Genomic DNA, 24,473 nt, shown 5'->3' on the forward strand with positions numbered 1-24,473 from the left:
CTTTTATTAAGTATAATAACCTGGACTGCTTTACAGCTAATGAAATGCTTCTGAACTGGATTCAATTTATGTAGAAAGAATAAATCTACATTACAAATCTACCTTGATTTTCTCATGCCAAAGTTTCTTGAATTCATAGACTTCACTCTAGAGATTTCAACCAACCTCATGCTATTGATGACAGCTATTGAGGTAGAAGTGGAAAACTCTGCAGATTGCAGTTTTAAACTGATACCACGTTTGAAGTTATTGGAACCAAATTTGTGGAAGTGAATACAACCCTGACCAATTCTCTTGCTTGCACTGTAAGCTTGAGACTAACGTCAATTTTTCCCTCATTCTTTATTAATGAAGAGCAAAACATGTTTGAAATTTGACTTCTAACAATTTGTATAATGATCTTGCATCATGAACAGCTGGTCTGTTAAGAAATATTTACTTTCAATTATTTTGAATTAGAAATGCATTATTCATTGTGTAATGCAAAATTAGATTTGAAATCTCAAATGAATCTAGAAATGAAGATTTAGAGTATTTTAATGCATTAGTCCCAAATACTCAAAGATCAATTTGGAATATATGAACCATGAATAACAATATTCTAGTTGATGGATTGTAATATTATGGATAGATAACTGTCAGATTTTGAAAATTTCTACTTAAAACCTATTTCATCTTCCACAGCATTTCAATGTCTTGTTAAAATAAACATAATTCATTACACTTAAGTACTGACAATTCCAACAATTTCCATTTATATATCACCTTTAACATATAACAGTTTATATTTCAAAAATTAGCAGCCAAGGAAATATTGGAACAGGTATCTAAATGCCGAGGGAAAAAGATAAGGTTGTCAAGATGATTTGTGCAGGCATCAGAGAGCTGAAGATTCTTCAGTCAATTATTGAACAAGAAGGTGGTTCAATGAAGAAATCTGGATTCTCAAGGGAAACCAGATTTGCTAATGTGGGGGTGAAAAGCAAATCCAAAGCAGGAAACCCTCTGAATATGACTGGGTCAATCAGAATAGAGATTGATGAGTGTACTATTTCTCTAGTAGAGAAAAGAGCGGGGGGGGGGGGGGGTGCTGGAGAAGCAAGTTGCTACCATGTCGGATACTGAGAAGCTTGGGGAGTTAACTTCCACCATTTTCAGTCAGCTGGGATGTCATTTTGGGCTTTACTCAAGGTCCTGATTGGTGGAAGTCTGATGGATGGAAGTATCGACAAGATGAAGGAGATGATAGTGGTCTTCAGGAGGACCAGCAATAACCACCCTCTTCTACACATCAATAACTCTGTCATGGAGAGAGTAGAGAGCACCAATTTCCTTGGAGTCCACTGAACAAATGACCTATCACAGACACATAACATCACTTATGAGGAAAGCACAAAAATGACTACATGTTCTGAGAAGAGTGAAGCAGGCAAGGCTACCGGCCACCATTATGTCAACTTTCTACAGGAGATCCATTGAAAGCATCCTAGCCGGCTGCATCTCAGTTGCTGTAGAAAACTGAATCGGAGATCAATCCACAGGACCTTAAGAGTGGCAAAGAAGATCACTGGGGTGTCGTTTCCCCCCCCCACCATCGACATGATCTACTGGGATTGTTGTCTGAAAAGGGAATGCAAAATCATTGAGGACCTGTACCACCCTGCACACAGCACCTTTCAACTACTCACGTTGGGAGAGATTCAGGAGAAACAGTTTCTTCCTGCGGGCAGTGAGTATGCTGAACAACCTAAGGAACTATTCACACTAACCAACCGAGACTCAACAATATTTATTTATTTTACACTTTAAATTTATATTTGTCCTGCATTTATATTGATTGTCTGTTATGCCTGGTTGTGTACCTGCATGTTTTGCTCAGAGGTCTGAAGAACACTGTTTTATTGGGTTTACTTGTGTGATTGGATAATAATAAACCAGAACTTGATCTGAATAAGCAGTTGCAAGAGTTGCAAAATGACTCATTGCATCACCTCTCACACCCAGGGACAGTAAAGCTGTACTCAAAAGTTAATGATTTTCACCAAACATTTTCACTGTATAATTGAAGAATATCTTTATTACATTCAGTAGCTCTGCAACTAATGCATCCGGAATTAATTTCATGAGCCTGTCCCTTCTAGGAGAACTTCTCAGTTTTGACCATTCATGTTTCAGGTTCCATCAAATGTTCATTCCTTTCAACGCAATAACAACGAAAACGAGTTTAGTTGCGTGTTGTTAGGTCAGTTTATTCCACAATCAGTTTGTTTGAATAAACATCACTCAAAATGATGCAGAAAATGGGATTAATCTGTCGATATATGTCATTCACAGCGAGATTTTTGCCTTTCAATGAGAAACTGATAGGCCATGTTGACAGGATGCCAACTTAGATTCCTGATACATCTGCTGAACAATACGGCTGACAAGTTCAATCATTAAATAGTCTGCACTGCATGTGAAATATTTTCATCATTTAAATTATTTCATTATTTAAACTGAGAAAATAATGCAATGTGTAATATATTTTCAAACGGTTTTTCCATTGTAACCAACGATCCACGAAAATGATGTTAATTCAAGCCATATATTACTGTTGAAGTCCCTATTGAGTTCTTCACATTCCAGGTGCAACTCAAACTGCAGCAAATTTCCCTTGCCTAATAACAATGGCACATACCATGTGAATGTCCAACTGTCAGTAATGCCACAGAACAAATCCACATTGATTTAAAGATGACAAAATGAGTTTGATGACAATTGGATTTCAATCCCATAGAGGTCAATTAGTTGTTTCAATCCCACAAACCTAAAAAAAACATCAACATGCTTCAGAATGCACCCACCAAGTCACGCAAATTGGGCAATTGGAATTCAGGTTAGCGCCAGCGATCGGGACCGATCTGGGGTTCAAATCCCAAGTTGTCTGTAAGGCAACTCCTTGCGTCTGTGTGGGTTTTCTCTGAGGGCTTCGATTTCCTCCCTCCATTTTAAAAAAAATATACCAGGGTGTAGGTTAATGGGGTGTAAACTGGATGGCACAGACTCTGGGCCGAAATGTCTAAATTCAAATATTAAAAAAATTAAATTAGTAACCTCACTAACAACATTGTTATTCTCCTTTGGATATTCACTGGTTTGGATTTTCTTTTATTTTTAGATTTCTAGAATATTTTTCAGTCATTGTAAGAAAATCTAGAGGGTTATTGGTGTGAGGTAGGGAAGGATTAGATTGTTGTGAGTAGGATTTTAGAGGACAGCACAACATTGTGGGTTGAAGGGCCTGTACTGTGCTGTAATGTCCTATGTTCATCCACATGAATTGTTTTAGATTATTTTCCATTTTCAAATCAATATGAAAACATGAAATTCATCAGTTACATAAAAGAAACATGATTTTACTGTTTGTTGTTGATTTTGAATAAGAGAAAAAAAACAAGAAAAAAGAACAAACCCTAACCCTCCCCCCTTCCCCCCCCACCATCCACCCAGGGGGGGAAAAGGAGAGAAATAATCAATAGAATTGAAGAAAAAAAAGAAAGAGACAAAAAAGAAAAGAAGGAAAAAGAAAAAGGTTTAATTGATTCATCAATCTCCTGCCAAGGGACAAATATCCTGACTTACCCGCAATCCCAGGTGGTTCCTGGATGCAGGGGACTGAGGGCAGGGGGATCCTCTCTGATCTCCACATTTAATCAGTATTGAGTATTTCACTGTCAGCAAATACTGCCTTTATCCAGCTGGCTGGTAAAAGAATGAGATAACTGTACAAATGTGCAAGGATAGTTTAATTGCAGAAACCCACCATTAATTGACAAGATCTTGATGCTGCTGTCGAGGCCAGCTCAGTCTGCCTAATTGCCCTTGAGCTTATAGGCTTGTTGAGGCATTTCAGGTGCTTAAGCATAAACCAATGATACATCTTTCTCAACTTAAAATATCGGACAATTAGGATTACTTTTAAAAAAATTACATTGTACTGAATAAATCTCTCCCCTGGGCATAATAAGCCACTTACATTTTCAACAACCACATACTGTACATTCAAGGGTTTTGCGCTATTATGAAGAACGGACAAGAAAAATCTACTGAGTAATAGATCTACATTAGGACCTAAAATATTTTAGATGAGCCAATGTGCTTGGTATAATCTTCCAAAAGATTTCATCACAGGAAAATGATTAAAAGATTCTGAATTTACTTTGATACGTCAGGGTATTAGTTTTCATGTCCCTGTGCATTAATGGCTGTAATTCCAAGTGCAGTTTCCTGTGTTTGGTAGGTAGATTATCTGTGTTTCATTGGTCAAGACTTCAATGAATACAAATTTCATTAACTTGTCTTACGAAGGGAAGAATCGCAGGTTTTGATTTACCTGCTTTTTTTTATGTTATGTGCTACGTGCAGAGGGTTAATCTGCACTGGGGCACCATCCACAAAATGCATTGCAGTTATTTGCTCAGGACACTCCAAAAATACCTCCACCATCCAAAATGTCAACGACAGCAGGTTGATTGGCCAGTTAAAAGCCTTCAAGATTTGGAAATATACCATAGTTCTTCACTCTTATTTGGTTTAAATCAAGGAGCTCCTTATCTTTCAACACACTGTGAGTGACTTCATTAGAAGACTGCAGTGTTTCAAAGAGGCAAGTTATCACAACTTTCTGATAGATAGAGGGATTAAATGCTGGTCTTGCCAGAAACAACCAAATCCCAGAGAAATAAATTAAAAATTTTTTGCAGGGAACTGCCAGCAGGAATGATGTAGGTTGCATTATTGGCACCAAAATGGGAGAAATGTATACAATTATACATTTTTTATCCATTAATTATAAACTTTTTGAGCATGGGAAGTCAGAATTCATCCAATTTTGTATCAACATCACAGCACATAGCGGGGGGTGGGGGGTGTCATGTGATGCCGTAGGCTAAGATATAGGAGCCTGACCCTCCTGGTGAATTAGTAAAAAAGTGCCAAATAAGAAATGTTTTAAACCATTAAAAACTTTTAAAGTACATTTAAACACTGCTCCAGAATTTTAAAAATGCCTCCAAAGAAAGATAACGTAGCTGCTGCCTTACCTGGAGCCTGACGTGGAGAAGATCAAAAGAGATCGGAGGTCTGCCGCAAGTCAGTAGCGGGGGGGTTAATGTTCAAGCTCCTCCCTGCACGAGGGATCCTGGGGAGGGAACTTCTGTTGACGTCGCTCTCCCGCAGTGGCAGAGAAGTGGCGTCGAAGAACCCGGAAGTGCAACATGCATGCGCGAAAAGTTGGGGCCTTCAGAAACGCCGTCGGAGGAAGAACAGTTGGGCTCACAACAGACCAGCAGTGAAGATGAAGAGTGTGGTGATGTGTAATTACACCACCAAGTCACCAGGGGTCATCCCAGTGACCTTGTCTATAAAGCAGTCCAGAGCTACAGTCCAGCCTTCCAGGTTTGTCTTGCAGAGAGACAAGACCTCTTAGTGTACATGTTAGTTTATTAAAGCTGTCTTATACTCGCACTGCTGTTGTGGTTATTGTCAGTACAAAGAAGATCAGCAATTAGAAGAGGGGTACTGAAAAAAGTTAAAACTCTAAAAGTAAACAAAGTAGAAGATATAACCAGCACTGAATTATTAATAAAAGAATTTCATGAAATGAGAAGTGAAAGGTGAAATAAATAAAATTCTGGATATTAATAAATTGAAGAGAAAAATTGACAAATTAGATGGGAAAATGAAGAAGATGCATAGATAAATGCATCATATAGATGATAGAGTTACCAGAGTGGAAGATTCCACCACTGCTCTAACAGAAGCTTCAGGAAAAAGTGCATAGACTGGAGAATTTTAGCAGAAGAAATAGTATCAAAATAGTGGGTCTGAAAGTAGAAGATCAAGACCCAATTACCTTTATTATGAAATGGATTCCTGAAGTACTGGGCCAAACAAATTTTGATCGTCTGATAGAAATTGAAAGAGCACACAGAGCTCTCAGACCAAAAGTGCCTCCAAATCAGAACCCATGCTCTGTGCTAATTAAGTTTCTTCGATATCAAGACAGAAGACTTTGACTATTGTGGCACAAGGGACAAGAGCAAGGAAAGGCCCATATGAGTTTGCAGGGGGTAAAGTTTGATTATTCCCTTATACCAGCGCCGATTTTTTAAAAAGAAGAGAATTTAACCAGTCAAGAAGATTCTTTGGGGGAGGAAGGATATCGATTTGTATTGCAGCATCCTGCAACTTTGAAGATTTTCTTGCCTGGAGATGAAAATAAGTTCTTTTTGAGCTTTGTTCAAGTAGAAGAATTCATGCAAAATCTTCCAAGAGGTCAGGTGGAATAAAGAATCAGAAGAAGTTGTTATCATAACGCTTGGATGGACCAACATTACCTGGCAGTTCACGCAGGACTGAATAATCTAGAATGCTGCTTTTTATACAGGAAACATTTATGAATTTATCAGAGACATCAAAATATTTTAATAGGCAGAGATTTCAATTTTTGTTTGGATCCAATTTTAGACGGAACTGCTAGAGGAATGTCAAGAGCTAATGCAGCAAAAGCTACATTGGTGTTAATGAGGGACTTGAATTTAATAGATGTCTGGAGAAGAATTCACCTTGGAGGAAGGGATTACTCTTTTTATTTAAATAGACATGATTCTTATTCCAGAATTGATTTATTTTTAATTTCAGCACAATTACAACGTAGGCTATTAGATGCAGAATATAGAGCGAGAATTTTATCTGATCATTCGCCTTTATTAATGATGACTGTAATGCCTGAAAAAGAGAAATTAGTTTATAGATGGAGATTGAATTCATTATTATTAAAAAGAGCAGATTTTTTGGATTTTATTAGAGAACAAATACAGTTATTCTATGATGTAAACTTGAACTCCATGAATGATAAACTTGGGGAAATGCAGTGTAGAAATTCAAAACTGTATTCTTTTAGAGAAAATTACATATAATTTGAGATATAAATGTGCTATACTTTTGCAAATTTGGAGCCCATATATGCAAATTCTAGGTATAAATATGTAGAAATGTTGTTCCAGCCTCTTAAGACCGGTGTCTATTGTTAAAGAGAACCCCCAAAACCAGCAGCAATAGATACGCACCACAACACAGGGTTTCTTAAACAAAAGTAGTTTTTAATTATAATTGAACAAGAAAACAGAATTAAACTTTAACTTATTACTTAACCTACCTAACCTACTTAATCTCCCCTCTAATACTAAGCACAGGTGTGTGTAATGTATATTTAAGATTAGAAAAGTTATTTGGATCACAGTTCAATCTCACTGGTTGCAGGCAATTTTTGTACTGTGCACAGAAGTTAGCATGAACAAAGTTCACTAGTCTTTATTGCTTAACACGCAAATGGTTACCATTCAGGAAGATTCTTGCTGGTTTTCAGAGAGAGATTCCTTTTGTTCCAGGACATCAGCAATTGATTTCTTTCCAATCAGACTTGCTGACAAAACTTGCCCCTTCAGGGTTCTCAGATGATCCTCTTTCTTTTGGGTCACCTCAGATAGCTGGTCTTCTCCTTTGACCAGACAGCCTTCCAAAAGTTTGCCAGCTTTGTCCTTCTGGAACCGATTTCTGCAACTCCTCTCTCTGTTTCACACCCTCCCTCTCTGAGAGGAAAACTCTTGAGTCTACCTGCAAAAATCCCATGCTCTCCTGGGCCAGCTGGATTCTACACCTTGGTTGCTCTTTCTGCAAAAAGCACTTTGCAAAAGTCCTGTGTTTTGAAATGTGTGTGCGCAAGCTGCTCTAGCAATTCCTCCCACATCACCTCGAAATACTCTGTCACACTCCCTTCTTCCTTAAATTGATCATATAAACTTTGTTGGAAAACAATTTTCCAAGCAATCAATCATAATATATTTCCCTTTCTTTCTTATTTTTATATTACCATATTCACACAGAAACATATATATATTTGGGGGTTATGGGTTGAGAGAGGGAGGGAAAGGGAGGAGTTATAACTATCATGAAATAAATGAAATTCTCTTCAATTTAAATATTTATTGTTCTATATGATGGTTTATTCATTACACGTATGAAAAATTTTTAATCAAAATATTAAAAAAACATAGCAGTACACAGTAAATCGCTTGGTATTTAAACTTATATCTGTATATTGTTTGAAACAGTGAAAATTAAGAAATTATGTTTGGTAATAAAATAAACAATAAAACATTTTAGTTAAGAGCTTTAATACAGTACTTCTGCACTTTTTCATATCAGCAATGAAATACTCAATGAAAATGTACCCGAATTAAGCTCAAGTGCTATTATATCACATTCAAAGTAATAAGGAAATATGGCTATTCCGTTTGATAAATTGTGTATGAAGAAACACAATGTAGCATCAGGATGTGTTATAAAATACAACAAATGTCAAAGTTTATTCTGCCAAAATATTTTAAAAAGTCAAAATAAGTTACATTATTCCAAGAGGAACCTTAGAATACTGTTGTGAGTGAAAATTCTGAATTTATTTTGTTCAGAATATCAGCTTTTTATTAATCAAAAGATTTTTTGGCATAAGAAAAGATTGATTCATGGCATAGTGTGGACTAAACTTTAATGCTTAGCATGTCTTAAGTAACATGCCCTTTATCTTTGTATAACATGTTGTCGGCTTCAGTGCAAAAAATATACAAGACCATTTATTGGCAGTGAACAGATGAAATCACTACCAAAATATAATCCTTTAAAAAGGCTGTAATTAATAATAAAATAGCAAAGCCACCCGCCCTGCTGGAGGCCCAATGAAATTGAACCTGAGAATCACAGTGGCATTACATTTTGTAACAGTACAAACTAGAAAATCAAACCATTGAGAAAGGGAGGAAAATAAATTCAGCACACACACACACACACACACACACACACACACACACACACACACACTCACACACACTCACACACACACACTCACACACACTCACACACACTATCTGCCTATATAACTAATATATTTTAGGAAGACCTGGCTGAATAATCTTTTTGAAAATGCACCAAACAGAAATTCTTACCAAGAGCTACAAATATGTGCCATTTACAATCCCAGCATTTGCACTGGTACCTCTCGAGTGCTACGCTGCAGCATGTCCCATCCAGAGTTTGTGAAACACGAACAGAAGCTACCTCATTTACAGTAAGCCCCATAACCCTTTGTCACATGTCTCAAAACTGCCCATCATACACTACTCCAGAGTGATTGCCATTGGTGGAATCGTTTTAATGCAAATTTGGGGTGAGCAGGGCAGGGGGCAACACGAGACACAAACTCCACCTTCATCAGAAAATGATGGTAAATGTCATCCATTACCCTGTTCTGAGAACCCTGTGCAGTCCCATCATCTGTAGAAGGGACAATTCAATATTTTTGTGCAGTGTCTCCACCTTCAATGTTCTAAGATGCTTTTAGGAAATTGGACACATCAGCAAATGACCTTCTGAAATCGTTGGCCATTTAGGGGCAGATTGACATCCTGGAGAACAAAATGTTAAAACATCGGTTGGCTAATGTCCAAGAGAGTCCACTGGATTCTTGCCAGTGATATTGTAAGAGTCTGGCAGTACTTCTGAGAAGGTCCAGCACAGTCCTGAGATAAAGGTTTTAGTGACTGGGACAGAGAAGATGAAATACGTTATATTTTTGGACTGATGTAACCAATCTGTAATTGTACAGTATATGGGTGATGTTAATGTAGAGCAAGATTCCATAAATCTGTAGTAATAATTTTATGCAATATTATAAATAATAAAAAATGTAACTGGAACTCCAGGAACTAGATTTTGCTGTACTGAAGGTAGCTAAACTGACAACTCTTTCATTTAATTGTTATTGCTAATAAAAGTTTTGTTCAGACTACAATAGTGAAAGGAGAAAGGGAGAACAATTCTAATGAATGATTCAAAGCTTATCATGAGGTTTTGGGGCTGCCTGCCTGTTCTTGACCAACAGATGGTTGGGAAGGAAGGAGAAGTGGTAAATCCTACCCTGTTTCTAATGGTTTAAAACACAATGCTGGAGCAACTCAACAGGTCAAATAGTGTACTTTATGGAGCAAAGATAAAGATACTTAACCAACGTTTCTGGCTTGAGACCTTCCTCAAGCTCTTTAACTTTGCTATATAAAGTACATTGTTTGACCTACTGAGTTTCTCCATGTGTTTTTACTTCATTCATGAAGTCTGTAGACTTTCATGTTTTACTTCTAGTTATAATTGGCACCCATTTGAGGAAGATCTAGAGCAACTTTATCAGGATCCTGTGGGGACAACTTGAGTTGTTCTCAAAACAGCCCAGAAAGGATTTTATTCTCAACAGTATAGCAGCATCTTCCCTGCATCCAAAATATGAAGAGAAGTTATGACCAACTGCCACCTGTTCTTGTTTGATCCCCTTCTCTGACTCAGGACCCTATTCTGGTCTATTGGTTAGCCTGAATTGATTCCCTCTCATCTGATAACCAGCAAGCTCAAAAGAGCTTGGAAAATGTTAGGATCAATTTGCCACCCTTTTTGGGCTGGATGCCAGAAATTGTGTATACCACCCTCTTTCCCATCTCTCACCTCTACAACCTGCCAATCTGGGAAAGATACACACCTAAATTCTCAAATGTTCAAATTCCATTTGTTCTTATACAGGATGGTTAACAAAACACCAGAAAAATATCCTGTAGTGTAACAACTCAATCTCGGCGGGGAACTTTCAGCCTCTGAGTGCACACTCCAGCAAATTGGGATTAATTGAGGTACAATGCGATGTGTTTTCACCTCAGTAATGCCTTCTCTGCAGAAAAGGTACATTGTTTTATGTTTAAGTTTAAACTTCCTGTTTATCCAATCTAACAGGAAGGTTTCACTTCCCATTTGCTTAAAAGATCCTACATCTTACACAGGAAATAAGCTTTCAAGCTATTTTCCAAAATGGTTTCTGGATCACCTCCCAAACTAAGATGTGTATCACCAACAACGGTAGATACAAAAGGCTCACAAGGATCCCAGTAAAGCTGCTCTTCAGTTCATTATTCTAACTTGGAAATGCTGTTCTTTTATTATCACCAAGTCCAAGTCCAAACACAATACACCTCACAGCACTGTAATGCCGGCAGAGTTTAGCTAGGTAGTTCAACACCACTTTTGAAGACTACTATGAGTGGTAATAAATGCTATCCTTACCTACAATGCCCAGGTCCCATGAATGGATTAAAACAATCATATATTTCCATTTGCCCAAAAATAAACATCTATTTCATCAAGAATCTAAGGTTAATCTTATGGGATCATCAAACTGACATTTTAACCTTGATTGTTTCTCAATAGTACTTCCTGACCGAGGGTTCCGGCATTTTCCATTTATATCACTGTTGTTTTCCAATATCCTTCCACACAAGTTATTTCTATGCATCATACACGTGGATGACAGCAAGTTAGACTTCACACAAAGGATGGGGAAAAGACCTAGAATTGAGTTTTGTAAATGACGTAAAAGACCTTCAACAATGTGAAACGCCAGCAAATGCTGAAACCGAGGGAAACAGCAGTAGAAACAACAGGGTCTATTTTCAGTGCCCTGATCAACAACACAATTTAAATTCAGAAATTGATCCTTTGCAATATCACTTAGGATGCTGTAATCTGGTGTCCAAACCTTCAGATATTATTCAGCTAATGCAATCACTTTAACCCAAATAGTTTACAGTATGCTCATTAAGTATTATCTGCATAATGTTATAAGGACCTTTAAGCCATATCAACTGTTATTAGATTTTAAATATTTACCCTAAAGTATTAAAAGGATGAAATAAGGAGTGATTTTCTGAGTGTAATGCTGATATGTGGAACTTCACTGGTCATGAAGCAAATGACAAGAGACTCACAGTCACTAAAGAACCTGTCCCAGAATCAAAAAAATAATGCTTTGATGAAGGGAGGGTGAGATCAATGCACGACGAGACTTATTCAATCATTCTCACAACTTGGCAATAATTATCTGGTCAGCCCTTATTAAATGCATATTGAGAAGGATCAGTAGGTTTTCTCACTGCTATTACAGTTCTATGCCTCCTCTTTTTGGAAACTAAATGATTAATTATTTAAAGCTGACTCTTCTCTGTGCCTGTTGCAATATGGTTTAGAATTCTTCAATATCAGTAGGAAACTTCAACAGGAAACATATTCTTTGGAAAAGGCACTTCAGCTTATTGATCAGAGCACAGGATATTCTTCCATGAATAAGGCAGGAAAACAGTCATCGTGGCAGATCCCCTACAGTAGCCCAGACAACAACTCATTCACTATTTAGGTTTTTTATCTTCTTTTCTATAGGAGAACACCTGAAAGAAAATTGTGATGTCAATGCAAATCTGAAGAGTCCCACAAACCCAGAATTGTGCTGGGGTTGCATTAATAATGAAGTATGCAGTCTTAAAGGCATCACCCAGGGTCCACATGAGCACCATCTTAACACTAGAGAAAGAAAACATGAAAATTATAATGTCGCACTAACTCAGAGATTTATCAAGAGCAATGCTGTCAAATACTAAAGACTTGCATTTTATATTCTACTTTTGTCGGGGGAAACATCCAAATGCACACAAAAGAAATGCCAAGGGAGAGGAAGTAAAGCACGAAAGTTGGCAGACACTGTGTCTGAAGTAAAAACATAATAATTGAAAAACTCAGCAGGTCAAACAGCATCCTTTATACTAGCAAAGCGAAAGATACTGTACATAACCAACGTCTCAAGCTTGAGCCCTTCATCAAGATATGATCAAGGGAGAAGAATTGAGTTACAATTAGAGGAGATATCACAAGGGCTCACCAAAGGCTTAAGCCAAAAAGTGAGCTTTAAGGAACATCTTAAATGAAGAATAGCAGAGGGAAGAGACAAATGGATTTAGGAAAGAAATTTTGAGCATGAAAACTTATTAAAATGTTACAGAATCAGTGATCCAAATAATGACTGGGTTATGTTGTGCAAGGGGAAGGACAAGAGTTTTCTTTGAAGGAAGGCCATATTTCACAGCAAACCAGTTTCCTTTTCTTTCAACAGAGTCTCCATACTGGAGCCAATCTGATTAACAAACATTTTGTCTTTATTATTGGTTGAGAGTAAACTAAAGGAGATTAAATCAGAAGTTATAATCTTGGTTCGGATCTTGCTGATAAACGCCCCTATTTGCAAAGTTAAATGGATTGAAATCGACCACATTATAAAACAGGAAATAGCAGGATATGGGAAGAAACTGAACTGGCCATTCACAATTTTTTGTACAAAGCACTGTTCCGACATGTGTGATGAAAATTAATGAGTTATAAAATAATGGAAGCTGGGTTGACTCTGCATTTTCACAGCTAATGAATATTAAACTCACCTATCGACTTATACATTGGTTTTTAAATGTATAATTTGCCACCATATATTAGAATATCAACATTTTTATTAATATTTACTTTGCATTTCTCTATCTTGTTTGCCATGACTTAATTTTTATGACTCTTCCTCCATAGCTTCAGCTTTCATGTGAGAAAACTCCTGTAGATATTTTCTCTTGACCCACTGAGGATTTCCATCACTTTCTGTTTTAGTTTCCCCATTTCCATCATGTGCAGTTCTTGGTTCTTCGAAATGCAGGTGGAATTTTTAGGCTCCTAGATCCCATTAAAACTCCAACTGGAAAATCAAAAATCCTAGATATCAGATGAAAGGCTGGGGTTAGGAACTAGGAGCACTGAGAGGAATGGAGATTAAACCATCCTGAAAGTCTTAGGAGTTGTGGCCTTGCTGTGACTGGTCTCTACATCACTGCTTAACTCATGGGACAGGATTCTCTCAATGCTCCTTTGCCTCAGAGGAAGAGTAAAACTTGTAATTGGGTCCTGATTCTACAACATGCACATGTAAATAAAAGGAACATGTTGATTTGGGGTCAAATGAGTACTTTAAAATGAGCAGCTGTCAAAATCTGGAATCTCCAGGGCAGTTGGTGTGAACAAATATAACCCGCGGCAATTGTAACAGCCCAGCAATCTAATGGCAAGAGTTCTGCAGGTGAGGCATGCAACGGAGAGAGATGAAACTGCCTCACACCATGAATTAAAAATGTTGGCAGACTGTATATGAACCAAATAAAATTAATCATGCAAGCTTATGACTGATGTTAACTATTGTCAACTGTGGCAATGTTGTCTTTTTCCAGCGCAATGAAAAGAAACAATTATATAAAATAAAACCAAAACATACCAGGAAACAATTATAATGGCAAACTCTGAGCTTCTGTCATTTCAATACTGAACAATGAAAAACCAGCTTCGACAGATGCCTTGAACATCCGTCCACCTGTGTCCCTTTTGTGATTCTCTTACGATATGCAACTGTCATGTCCATATTGATTTCTTTATTTGCTACCATGGAGTGAAACTGGTGGATACACCATTGAACAACTCTCAACGGGCATCAACAGGATAAAGAACCTCAAGTATATCTTTTAACATTTATGAATTACAGTAGCACAAAATGGCAAACAAATGGTACAATCAAAATTTAGCAATGTATTAATATTTTGCTCTATAATTGCTGCATACACATTGGGAGACAGAATTAGTGCTTTTCTGCAGGAGACAAAGATTGCAACCTTATTAAATGTACCAATAATATTCTAGTTAAAATGCTATGTTAATTGTGTATTATCTTTTCACGTGATAGTAGAGAAAAATTAATTTGTTGATTTAAAGCAGTCATTAAATTATTTAATTGCTTTATTTCAGTCACCAGGAGCATGCAAATTAAAGAAATATATTGATGTTTCATCTACAGTACTTGAAAAATAATTTAACATACCTCAAAGGCTTCTTGCATTTCTAAATGGATTATTAGTCAGTACCAAATGATTGAAAATTGAAATGTACTGAACATGTGTAATCAAAGAATGGAAAGCTGATTTAGGGTATTTACTTCCATTGTGTATAACCCTTGAATTTAAGGAGTTAGGAAGTCCATTACACATCTGAATTTGGATGAACAAATGTAGCAGGAGTTCAAAGGGAGCATAAATGGGGTATAGATAGAAAGCAGGAATAGGGTGCTGAAACCACAGGATCACCCATGATTGTATTGAATAGTGTGCAGGTTCAAAGGGCTGAATGGCCTACTCCTCTCCGATTTTGTATAATTCTATGAAAATGTAAACTGGCTCTAACCCATAAGCACCTGTGTTTAAAATAATTCCCGAAACTCATGAATAAAAGCAGGGCGTAAAAATAGTTGCTCAATTATTAAGCATCAGATTGTAAATATGGCCTAATAGCTTTGATCACCACAGTGTTAAGCAAAGATTTTGAGCCTCATCATTTCCTGCGAGAAACAGCTCGAATACAAAACTGCCCATATTTGGAAATGAATGCAGACAGCATTCTTTGTGACGACATTGGAATGGGAATTGCAGAAAGAAATGTAAAAATAAACTAAGTTACACTCTTTTAACTATGTGTTTAATTTATGTTATTTATGTTAATGCATGTTACTTATTCATTATTAAATCTTTCACAGAGGTGTTAAAAAGCTTTAGTAACACAGCCAGGAAAGTTGGGGATGGGGTTTTCTCAGCTAAAGCAGGGGTTCCAAAAAAGGTTTAGCAGGCACTGTTGTTTTGTTCACCACACACATCACCTCTGCATGTCATTCAAGACCCTGCTGTCATTCTGGGCCTTGACCCTTAGCTCCTGAGTGGGCAGAAGGTCAGTGGAATGGGAAATATTGGCAGCAAGTAGGTGTCAGTAAATTCTGAGCTGTGTTAAGAATGCTAGACAAGACCGCTGAATCTAGAAGCCAGTCCACGGTAAATTTTGGTATCAAAATAGCACTGTTAGTTAACCTAATGCTTTGGTGAGAGCTGCATAAAGTGCTGCAAGTCCTCAGATCAGCATTGTCAGGTTGCAATGTTATGCACGGGAACTGACATTATCATTCACAATACATATACCCTTTGAGACCACTGCAATGGGCAGGTGTCAGTCGCCCACCTTTTGCAGACTGTGGATTTGCCAAGAGAGTGTGGAGAAGGATGTAATGATCCTTTTCTCCTTGTCATGGTTCATCTCCAGCAGCAATGTTACAGAGGACCCTCTGATTTTTCTGGCTGTACCCAGGGACACACACATAGATAGACATCCAGTCCTGCTGGAATATAATCATTTTTATGAAAGATATCCTTTGGTCTGTTCAAAACTTTCTGGTTTTCCAGCACAGTGAAATGTTGGAGCAGGAATGCAGAACATTGAAGACTGCAGGAATGCAAGACACACTGAGGCATAGGGCAGCCAACACGAGATCTTAGTGGGAAAGGTCCACAGTTTAGGATCCTTTGGCTATCGGGCATGGAGGGACCAAGACAAAGGGGGAAGCCTCTGAAACAACAGAGGAGGAATAACTGTAAGGGGCCATATTAGTACAATGGTGTGTGTAGCAAAGGATTTACACAACAATGTACAGTAATGGAAGGCAAATACACAAGTATGACACTAAGGATGCAAAAAGGTTTTGAACTGTTTTCCTTTACACATAGTTATACTGTGAATAAAGTCTATTTTTTGGGAAAAATGGTTTCACTATGGCATTTCCAATTGATACGTTTTAAGTTCTTGCAGTTGTCAGCAAGTAATCAGCAGGTTTGATCTTGGTAGATGACACTCAGAAGATACAAGAAACACTCAGAAGATACAAGAAACACTCAGAAGATACAAGAAACACTCAGAAGATACAAGAAACACTCAGAAGATACAAGAAACACTCAGAAGATACAAGAAACACTCAGAAGATACAAGAAACACTCAGAAGATACAAGAAACACTCAGAAGATACAAGAAACACTCAGAAGATACAAGAAACACTCAGAAGATACAAGAAACACTCAGAAGATACAAGAAACACTCTGTTATTCCAAAGAGTCCAAGAAAATTTGGCAGATTGGTAATGAAATTATTCCTTTAATTCCCTGCAAAAGGAAGGAATTTTCCTCATAGTGGAACAACCAAGTGCCTCTGGCAAAAGGTTGCCAGGGAGATTTTCATAAGGACACGCTTGTCTATCTTCACTTTGTATAATCGCAAAGCACAAATAATATTGTATCTGCTCCAGGGGAATGAAGAAAAAGTAGATAAAGTCTCCTCTACTTGAAGTTGGTGTATGGAGTTTAGATGACCTGCCCAACGCTGACCTGCCCAACGCTGACCTGCCCAACGCTGACCTGCCCAACGCTGACCTGCCCAACGCTGACCTGCCCAACGCTGACCTGCCCAACGCTGACCTGCCCAACGCTGACCTGCCCAACGCTGACCTGCCCAACGCTGACCTGCCCAACGCTGACCTGCCCAACGCTGACCTGCCCAACGCTGACCTGCCCAACGCTGACCTGCCCAACGCTGACCTGCCCAACGCTGACCTGCCCAACGCTGACCTGCCCAACGCTGACCTGCCCAACGCTGACCTGCCCAACGCTGACCTGCCCAACGCTGACCTGCCCAACGCTGACCTGCCCAACGCTGACCTGCCCAACGCTGACCTGCCCAACGCTGACCTGCCCAACGCTGACCTGCCCAACGCTGACCTGCCCAACGCTGACCTGCCCAAAGTTGACCTGTCCAATGTTGACCTGACATTGCTCTGCTGTAATTCAAGAAACTGCCTCACCACAGCTTTCTCAACAACAATTAGGGATGGACAATAAATGTTGTTTTGCCACATACACCACACCCAGAATAATGAAAAAAAAAATTCAAGGCACATGCCTTGATGTTATTTCAGTTTGCAGGGGGTTATCGAGGTTGCGTACTTACCTGCGTCAGGAGCGGTGCTGATCGCCGTCGATGGCGTATCTGTGCAGGTTAGTTAAGCAGGCTGCATACATAGGATGATCTCGGATGCGGAAGAGGAGGAGGAGACTCGTGTGGTGGTGAGCCAATGAAAAGGTCAGAGTCAGAGGAGTTTGGCTGGGTGCCATTTGGGGAGATGAAGAATGAAGTGTTGTGCCTGAAGAGAATAAAGCAAATCGCCTCCATTTTGTGCTGAAAGAAACGCTACAAGTGATAACCCCGTGAACTCACAGTTCACAGCACCTTCTAGTTTAAAATGGATAGTGAGGAGGAGAAACCCCAACAGGAGCAGTCGGGGAGGGGGGGGGGGTCAAACTGGACATTTCCCCCTTATTATTAATAATGCACCAGCGTGGTTCATGATCCTCAAGGCACATTTCTCCGCCCTCAGTGTGACAAGTCAGAAGAAGAAATTCAGTTTACTTGTGGCATGTTTTCAGAACAGATTGCCTGTGAAATGGAGGAGGATGTTTTAGTTGTTTAGAACTATAGCCTCCCATACGACATCCTTAAGGCTGTTATTATGCAGTGTCCTCAGCCATCTCGGGAGGCTCGTATTGCTGAGTTATTAGCTGATGACAGCCTTGGTGATAGACAACTGACACAAATGCTGAGAGTTAAGGCACTGGTTAGCTGGGTCAGACTCTGTTGAGGGGGATTTTTGGAAGCAGAGTTTCCTCCAATGTTTATCTCATCTTTTGAATGTTCACCCTCGATCAGTTGACAGATCATTCCAACTTTATTATGTCCAGGACCTTGCAATGAAGATAGAAGGATTGGCCACACCCCCTTGCCAGCAGAAACAAGTGGAGCTGGAACAACTACTTAATGCACCTTGTGAAGCGCCAACACCTTATCAATTGAAGATAACCAAGTTGGAGGAGCAAATGGCAGCATTGAACAGGCAGGTCCAGGCTTTGGGCATGCAATGGAATTCCTTCCGTCGACCTGATGGGCATCGTGGTTGCCGAGGTCATGATAGAGGCCACAGACAGCGTATTTGTTGGAAGCATCGGAGATTTGGTGCTGCTGTCTGGTCCTGTCGGCCACCTTGTGACTTCTACAAAATGCAGCCGGAAAATGACCAAGTCCGGCAGTGGAAGCAACTGCAGCCTGTGGGCACATCAACCACTGTCTTTTCCTCAAAGACAGTCTCTTGGGTTTTCAATTGCTTATCAATTCCGATGTAGAGATTTCTCCAATCCCTGAGGAATGCTGACACCCTAATATGTCACGTGTTCTTTCATCTGCAAATGATCCTCATATTCAAACATATGGCCAGAGGTCTCTCAATAAACCTTTTGGGTGGGTTTTCATGTTTGCAAATGTGGCAAATTACATTTTGGGAGCGGCTTTCTTGTCAGATTTTTTGTTGTTGGTGGATTTTGGAAAAAAAAATCACTGCATCATGAACCATAGCTCTTGTATGCAAGTAAGATGCATTTGTTGTCCCTTCAGTGTCGTCATCTCCCTGACGAGCCTTTAACCTGGCTGCTGCCCTTTTTGAGCCTTGCTCAAGTGTTTCCCTTGCCTAATGACCCCATTGTTTTGCCTTCTAGACATTAAACCTAGCACATAGAGACTCAGAGTCCTCCAGTTGCAGTGCGAGTTCGTAGATTACTCTCAGACTATCTTAAAAATCGCAAAAGCAGAATTTGACCACATGCAAGAGCTGTGTATAGTCCACACATCTGACAGCTGCTGGGTTTCACCATTACATATGGTTCCAAAAAAAATCTCCTGGGGAACTGGCAGCCTTGTGCCCTGAATAATTCCACCGGCCCTAACCGTTAAAACATTCCCAATTTACAAGACTTCTCAGCGAACCTCCATAGCAAACATGGTATTTGCAAAAACAGATCTGGTACGTGCTTACTATCAGATTCTAGTTGAGTCTTCTGATGTACCCAAGACTGCAGTAATTACCCCTTTTGGCTCGTCTGAGTTTCTGCGAATGCAATTTGGTCTGCAGAATGGATTTCAGACATTCCAGCGGTTTATGGACCACGTACTCACTGGCCTCAATTTTGTTTGTTTACAACGATGATATTCTTGTTGGGTGCTTGAATTAAGAGGAGCACAAGTGCCACCTCATCTCGTTGTATCAGAGGCTTGATGAGTTTGGCATTGTGATCAATCCCAGTAAATGTGTTTTTGGCGTTGCTGATCTTATATTTTTGGGACAGAGTTATGCAACATGGTATTTTGCCTGATGAACTGAAAGGGTGAGAAATGCGAGTTTCCTACATCCATTAGGTTTGGCCAATTGTGTCGTTTTTTTGGCATGATGAATTTTAATGCCGTTTCCTGCCGAATATTGCAGCATCTCTATTAGCCCTTACTGAACTACTAAAAGGATCTGATGACTGCCGTGCGTGCTTTCAACAATGTGAGCACTGCGCGTGCGAATGCCACAATGCTTGTACATCAAAAGCTCAAACGCCTTGCTCTCTCTTACTACAGATGTATCTGTCAGTACCGTGGGAGCAGTGTTAGAACAATGAGTCTGTGGGTAATTGGAACCTCTGGTATTTTTAATCAGCCAAACTGTCAGGCAAAGTACATTTCGTTTGATCGAGAACTCTTGGCCATCTATCTCACAGTGAAACATTTCTGCTTTTTATTGGATGGTCGTCCTTTTACCATTTATACAGACCACTAGGCTCTTTCACATACTGCAAGTACAAGAATACATCTCTACTTGTCAGAGAGATTCCTACAATTTTCATCAGACATACGGCACAACCGAGGAAAAGCAAATGCTGTGGCCGATGACCTGTCCAGGTTCGACATTGAAGGCTTACATACAATGACTGCTATCGATTTCACAGCCATGGCTCATGCACAGCACACTGATCCCGATCTCATCTGCTATCACCGGATCAACTCTGGTCTTCGTCTTCAAGATGAATTGGGTGAAAAGTTTGTCTGCAATTTGCCACTGAAAGACTTTTCCACTAGGCCTTTGGTGCCAGTGGTTATGAGGCAGGAAATTTTTGAGTTCTCTTCATAATCTATCTCATCCTGGTAGAAGAGCATCAATCAAACTATTAAAGAAATTTAACCTGGTCCCTATGTTAAACGGGATGTTGGAATATGGGCAAGAACCTGCTTGTCATGTCAATGCTCTGAAGTCTCCAGTCACACAAAATCCAAACTGGGGAATTTTGTTGTTCCGAATTCCCATTTCTAGAACGTGCACCTGAACTTTGTAGGTCTACTTCCACCATCTCGAGGATATAACTATCTGCTCACTTGTGAAATCCAGACTTCCAGGTGGCAGGAGGCCATTCCTATCACTGACATTTCTGCGGGATATTGCTCGGGCTTTCGTGGATCGCTGGATTCCATCTTTCAGTGGTCTGGCCATTATTATTATGAACCGAGGATCTCAGTTCGAGTCAGCATTGTTCTGAGTTTTCGCTAATTTTTTGGGCACTATTGCATTCGCTCTATCTGTAACAGATTTGTGTTCATCTTTAAAGTTAAAATCTTTAGTTATAAAATATATATTTCTTAGTAAAGTAAGTTATAGAGTTAAGTATATTTCTAGCGAGGGAATTGTGGATTGGATACAGGGTCACACACAGGTCAGATCACATTTCCAGATACACCATTGAACCAGAAAGAGAGCAGTTTTTCCTTAAGTGATGTGTTCAGATCTTCCAGAACCATAATCTTGAACGGAGATGAGATCAGGTGTTTTTCTGGATGTGAAATTATAATTTGAAGGAAGGCAAAAAATCATCTGGTATGTGTTGTGTTTTGGAAGGAATGAAACTGAAACCATGGTGATGTCACATCACATGATATCAGAGAGACATTTTGAAACCAGTTAGAAGAAATTAACCCTCCTGTGAAAGACACAGGAGTAAAACAGTAGTCTCTGCTGTTTTGTATTGTGTTATACTTATCAAAGAAGATACACAAAAGCAGTGGCCATAAAGAAGTCACTTCACTGTCTCTTTGAATAAGGAGGACAGTTTTGGAATTGAGGATACAGTAACCAGAAAAGGTACTGTTGTGTGTTACCCCTGGAAAAGGAAAATGTAAAATAAGTGGCTTTAAAATAAGTAAGACCACTTCTGACTGTATCTTTAAGATAAAGAGGGCAGATTCATCGGAACACAGATTCCAAAATCGTCAAGCAAGAGAGAACACTCGTGTGAAGAATCTCTCTGAAAGACAACTCATCAAGAGACTTGAGTTTAAATAGATCTGAAGATTTAATGTTTAAAAATGTTTCATAATTACTTCTGAACTGCAATTTTAAAAAAATCCTCAAGTTCATCAAGATGTTTGAAACTGGACTTTAAAATGGACTTTTTCAGTATCAAACTTAAACTGGAATGGTTTGAATTTAATACATACATACACATCTACATTTGTGCATAATGAGAATGAAGTTAGAGTTAAGTTTAGTGATAAGCAAGGAATCTTATGTTATTAACAATTTAATAAAAACTATTATTTTGAATTTACCATTGTTTGGTGAATTTTCCATTGCTGTTCCTTTGTAAGTATTAATAAGATTTGTTAGTTCATGACATACTGCTTACCACCTGCAGGTCAATGGCCTCATTGAGTGTTTCCATCGTCAATTGAAAACAGCATCGACAGCAGGTGGCAATGCATCTAGGTGGAGCGAATGTTTGTCCATGATTCTCCTTGGTGTGCGCACTGGTGTAAAGGAGGATCTTGGACATTCAGCAACAGAGCAGGTATGTGGCACCATGCTGACCTTGCCTTGTTTGTGAATCTGAGTCCAGGGACAATGGTTTATGATCTGGTGAGTTATGCCAATCATATTTGGGAAAACATGAGATTATTCAAACCTACTCCTGTGACATGGGAACTGTTGTGCATGTTCCAAATGATATACAATGCTGTATTCATGTGTTCCTTTGGCATGATGCTATTAGCAAATCACTTCAGCCTGTTAATGGTCCTTTTAACGTCTTCTGATGCCATCCAAAGACTTTTGTGATTGACAAAAATGGGAAAGCTGACACGGTCTCCATCAATAGGATGAAAACAGTGTATATTGACAGTCCATCTTCTCAATTGGGGCCCGAGTCAGAGGACCAGTGGATCCCTGCCAGTCGGCATGTACATCGCCTTCCTTGCAGTATCATACAAGGTCAGGCTGGACTGTCAGCTCACCAGACTGTTACATAGTGGGACAGATCCATTCAGTCACCTCCTTGCATGTCTCGGAGACTGAAGTGGGTGGTGAGGGGGTGGGGGTAGTGGTGCCAGTTGCTGCTAATGTCTTATCCGAGGCGCCGAGTAGGAGTAGTAGTGGGTATATGCAGGTTAGTTAAGCAGGCTGCCTACGTGGGATGCATCTCGGATGCAGGAGGAGGAGGAGAAGGAGAGCATCAGGATCATGCATGTTGCGGTGAGCTAATGAAGAGGTCAGAGGGGTTTGGCTGGGTGGCGTTGGGGGAGATGAAGAATGCAACGTTGTGTCTGAAGAGTCCTGAAAGTGATGAATGAGTGTATTCTTTCATGATGTGTAAAGTGGGTAAATCAGGGCTGCTACAGGCTCGTAAAAAGATCTTAGATTGAATGTTAATCCTCTAAATATCGTAAAAATCCTGGTACCCAGAATTCAAGCAACCAGCAAAAAAAAAAGAAAATAAATAATAAGAATAAAATAATAGTTAAAAAAATATTAAAATTGTAAAAGTAAATGTTCTCTGAAGTAACACAAACATTTCGTGAAGATAGAAGCAAATATTCAGTTAGCGGAGGGCCTTGGTCAGGCTTTGCTCAAGGCAGCTGTTTGAATAAAGTCGTGTGAAACAGCAATGGCGTCTCCCAGGATGAAGATCGGGTTGATGCAGCTCCCGGGTTGGGGTGACTCTCTTAAAGTGTCTCCTGATCCCTGCTTAATAAGAGACGCCTCAGTCAGAGGCTTTATCTGTAAATTTGGGGTAGGGAGGGGTTAATTATCTATAATGTTAGTGTTCTTCTTTCAGTCAGCTCTGTTGGCAGGAGGAATCTGCAGAGGCAGCTATGGTTAAATGCTTTCAAAGAATGTGACTGAAAATAAAAAATTGCTTTAAGGTTCATATATTCATGCAAGTATAGCATTTTTGTCTTTTAAACGGTTTATTCTTAATTCAGGTGTATTAATTAGGAATTGTAAGAATAAGTCTCAAGCAACCGGTAAATACACTTATCCAACATCTACCAATCCCCATAGGTACCAGATACAAGGGTTTTTACTCTAGTGTGGTTTAGAAGCCAGATTAGTAGAAATGGCTAACCTGCGAATAATTAAGAATGGACATTTTCAGTGAAGTTGAAAATTTCACCATGGTTGAATTTTGTTTGTCATACTACTATGGACTTCAACTGGGGAAATTTTACATTGGTGAAAAGTACCAGAGAGAAGAAAAATCCCAGCAAAGAGAGGATGCAGATTTCCTGATAGGCTTCCAGAAATTGCCCAAATCTGGATTCACACAATCTTCAAATGTGCAATAATGTTTCTCCAAATTTAATTCATTTCTCACCCCAAGAAAATATTTCATGTTTTAATATGCATTTCAATAACAAGTTTTCTTGGGCCT

General features: G+C 39.1%; 1 protein-coding gene across 5 annotated transcripts in view; it reads right to left on the minus strand.

Annotated features, from left to right (window-relative positions):
* Positions 1-2,119: 2,119 nt before the first annotated feature.
* The window catches only part of LOC138745088 (solute carrier family 66 member 2), a 54,593-nt gene continuing 32,239 nt past the window's right edge, over positions 2,120-24,473 (minus strand). For 3 of the 5 annotated variants that reach the window (XM_069902192.1, XM_069902193.1, XM_069902191.1), the window contains one exon: positions 7,203-12,489. In XM_069902192.1, the coding sequence (XP_069758293.1) occupies positions 12,318-12,489 (172 nt within the window). In that variant the 3' untranslated portion in view covers positions 7,203-12,317. The other 2 variants (XM_069902196.1, XM_069902194.1) reach the window with 2 other exon arrangements.

This window comes from Narcine bancroftii, chromosome 10 (assembly GCF_036971445.1).
Source record: "Narcine bancroftii isolate sNarBan1 chromosome 10, sNarBan1.hap1, whole genome shotgun sequence".
Classification (NCBI taxonomy): domain Eukaryota; kingdom Metazoa; phylum Chordata; class Chondrichthyes; order Torpediniformes; family Narcinidae; genus Narcine; species Narcine bancroftii.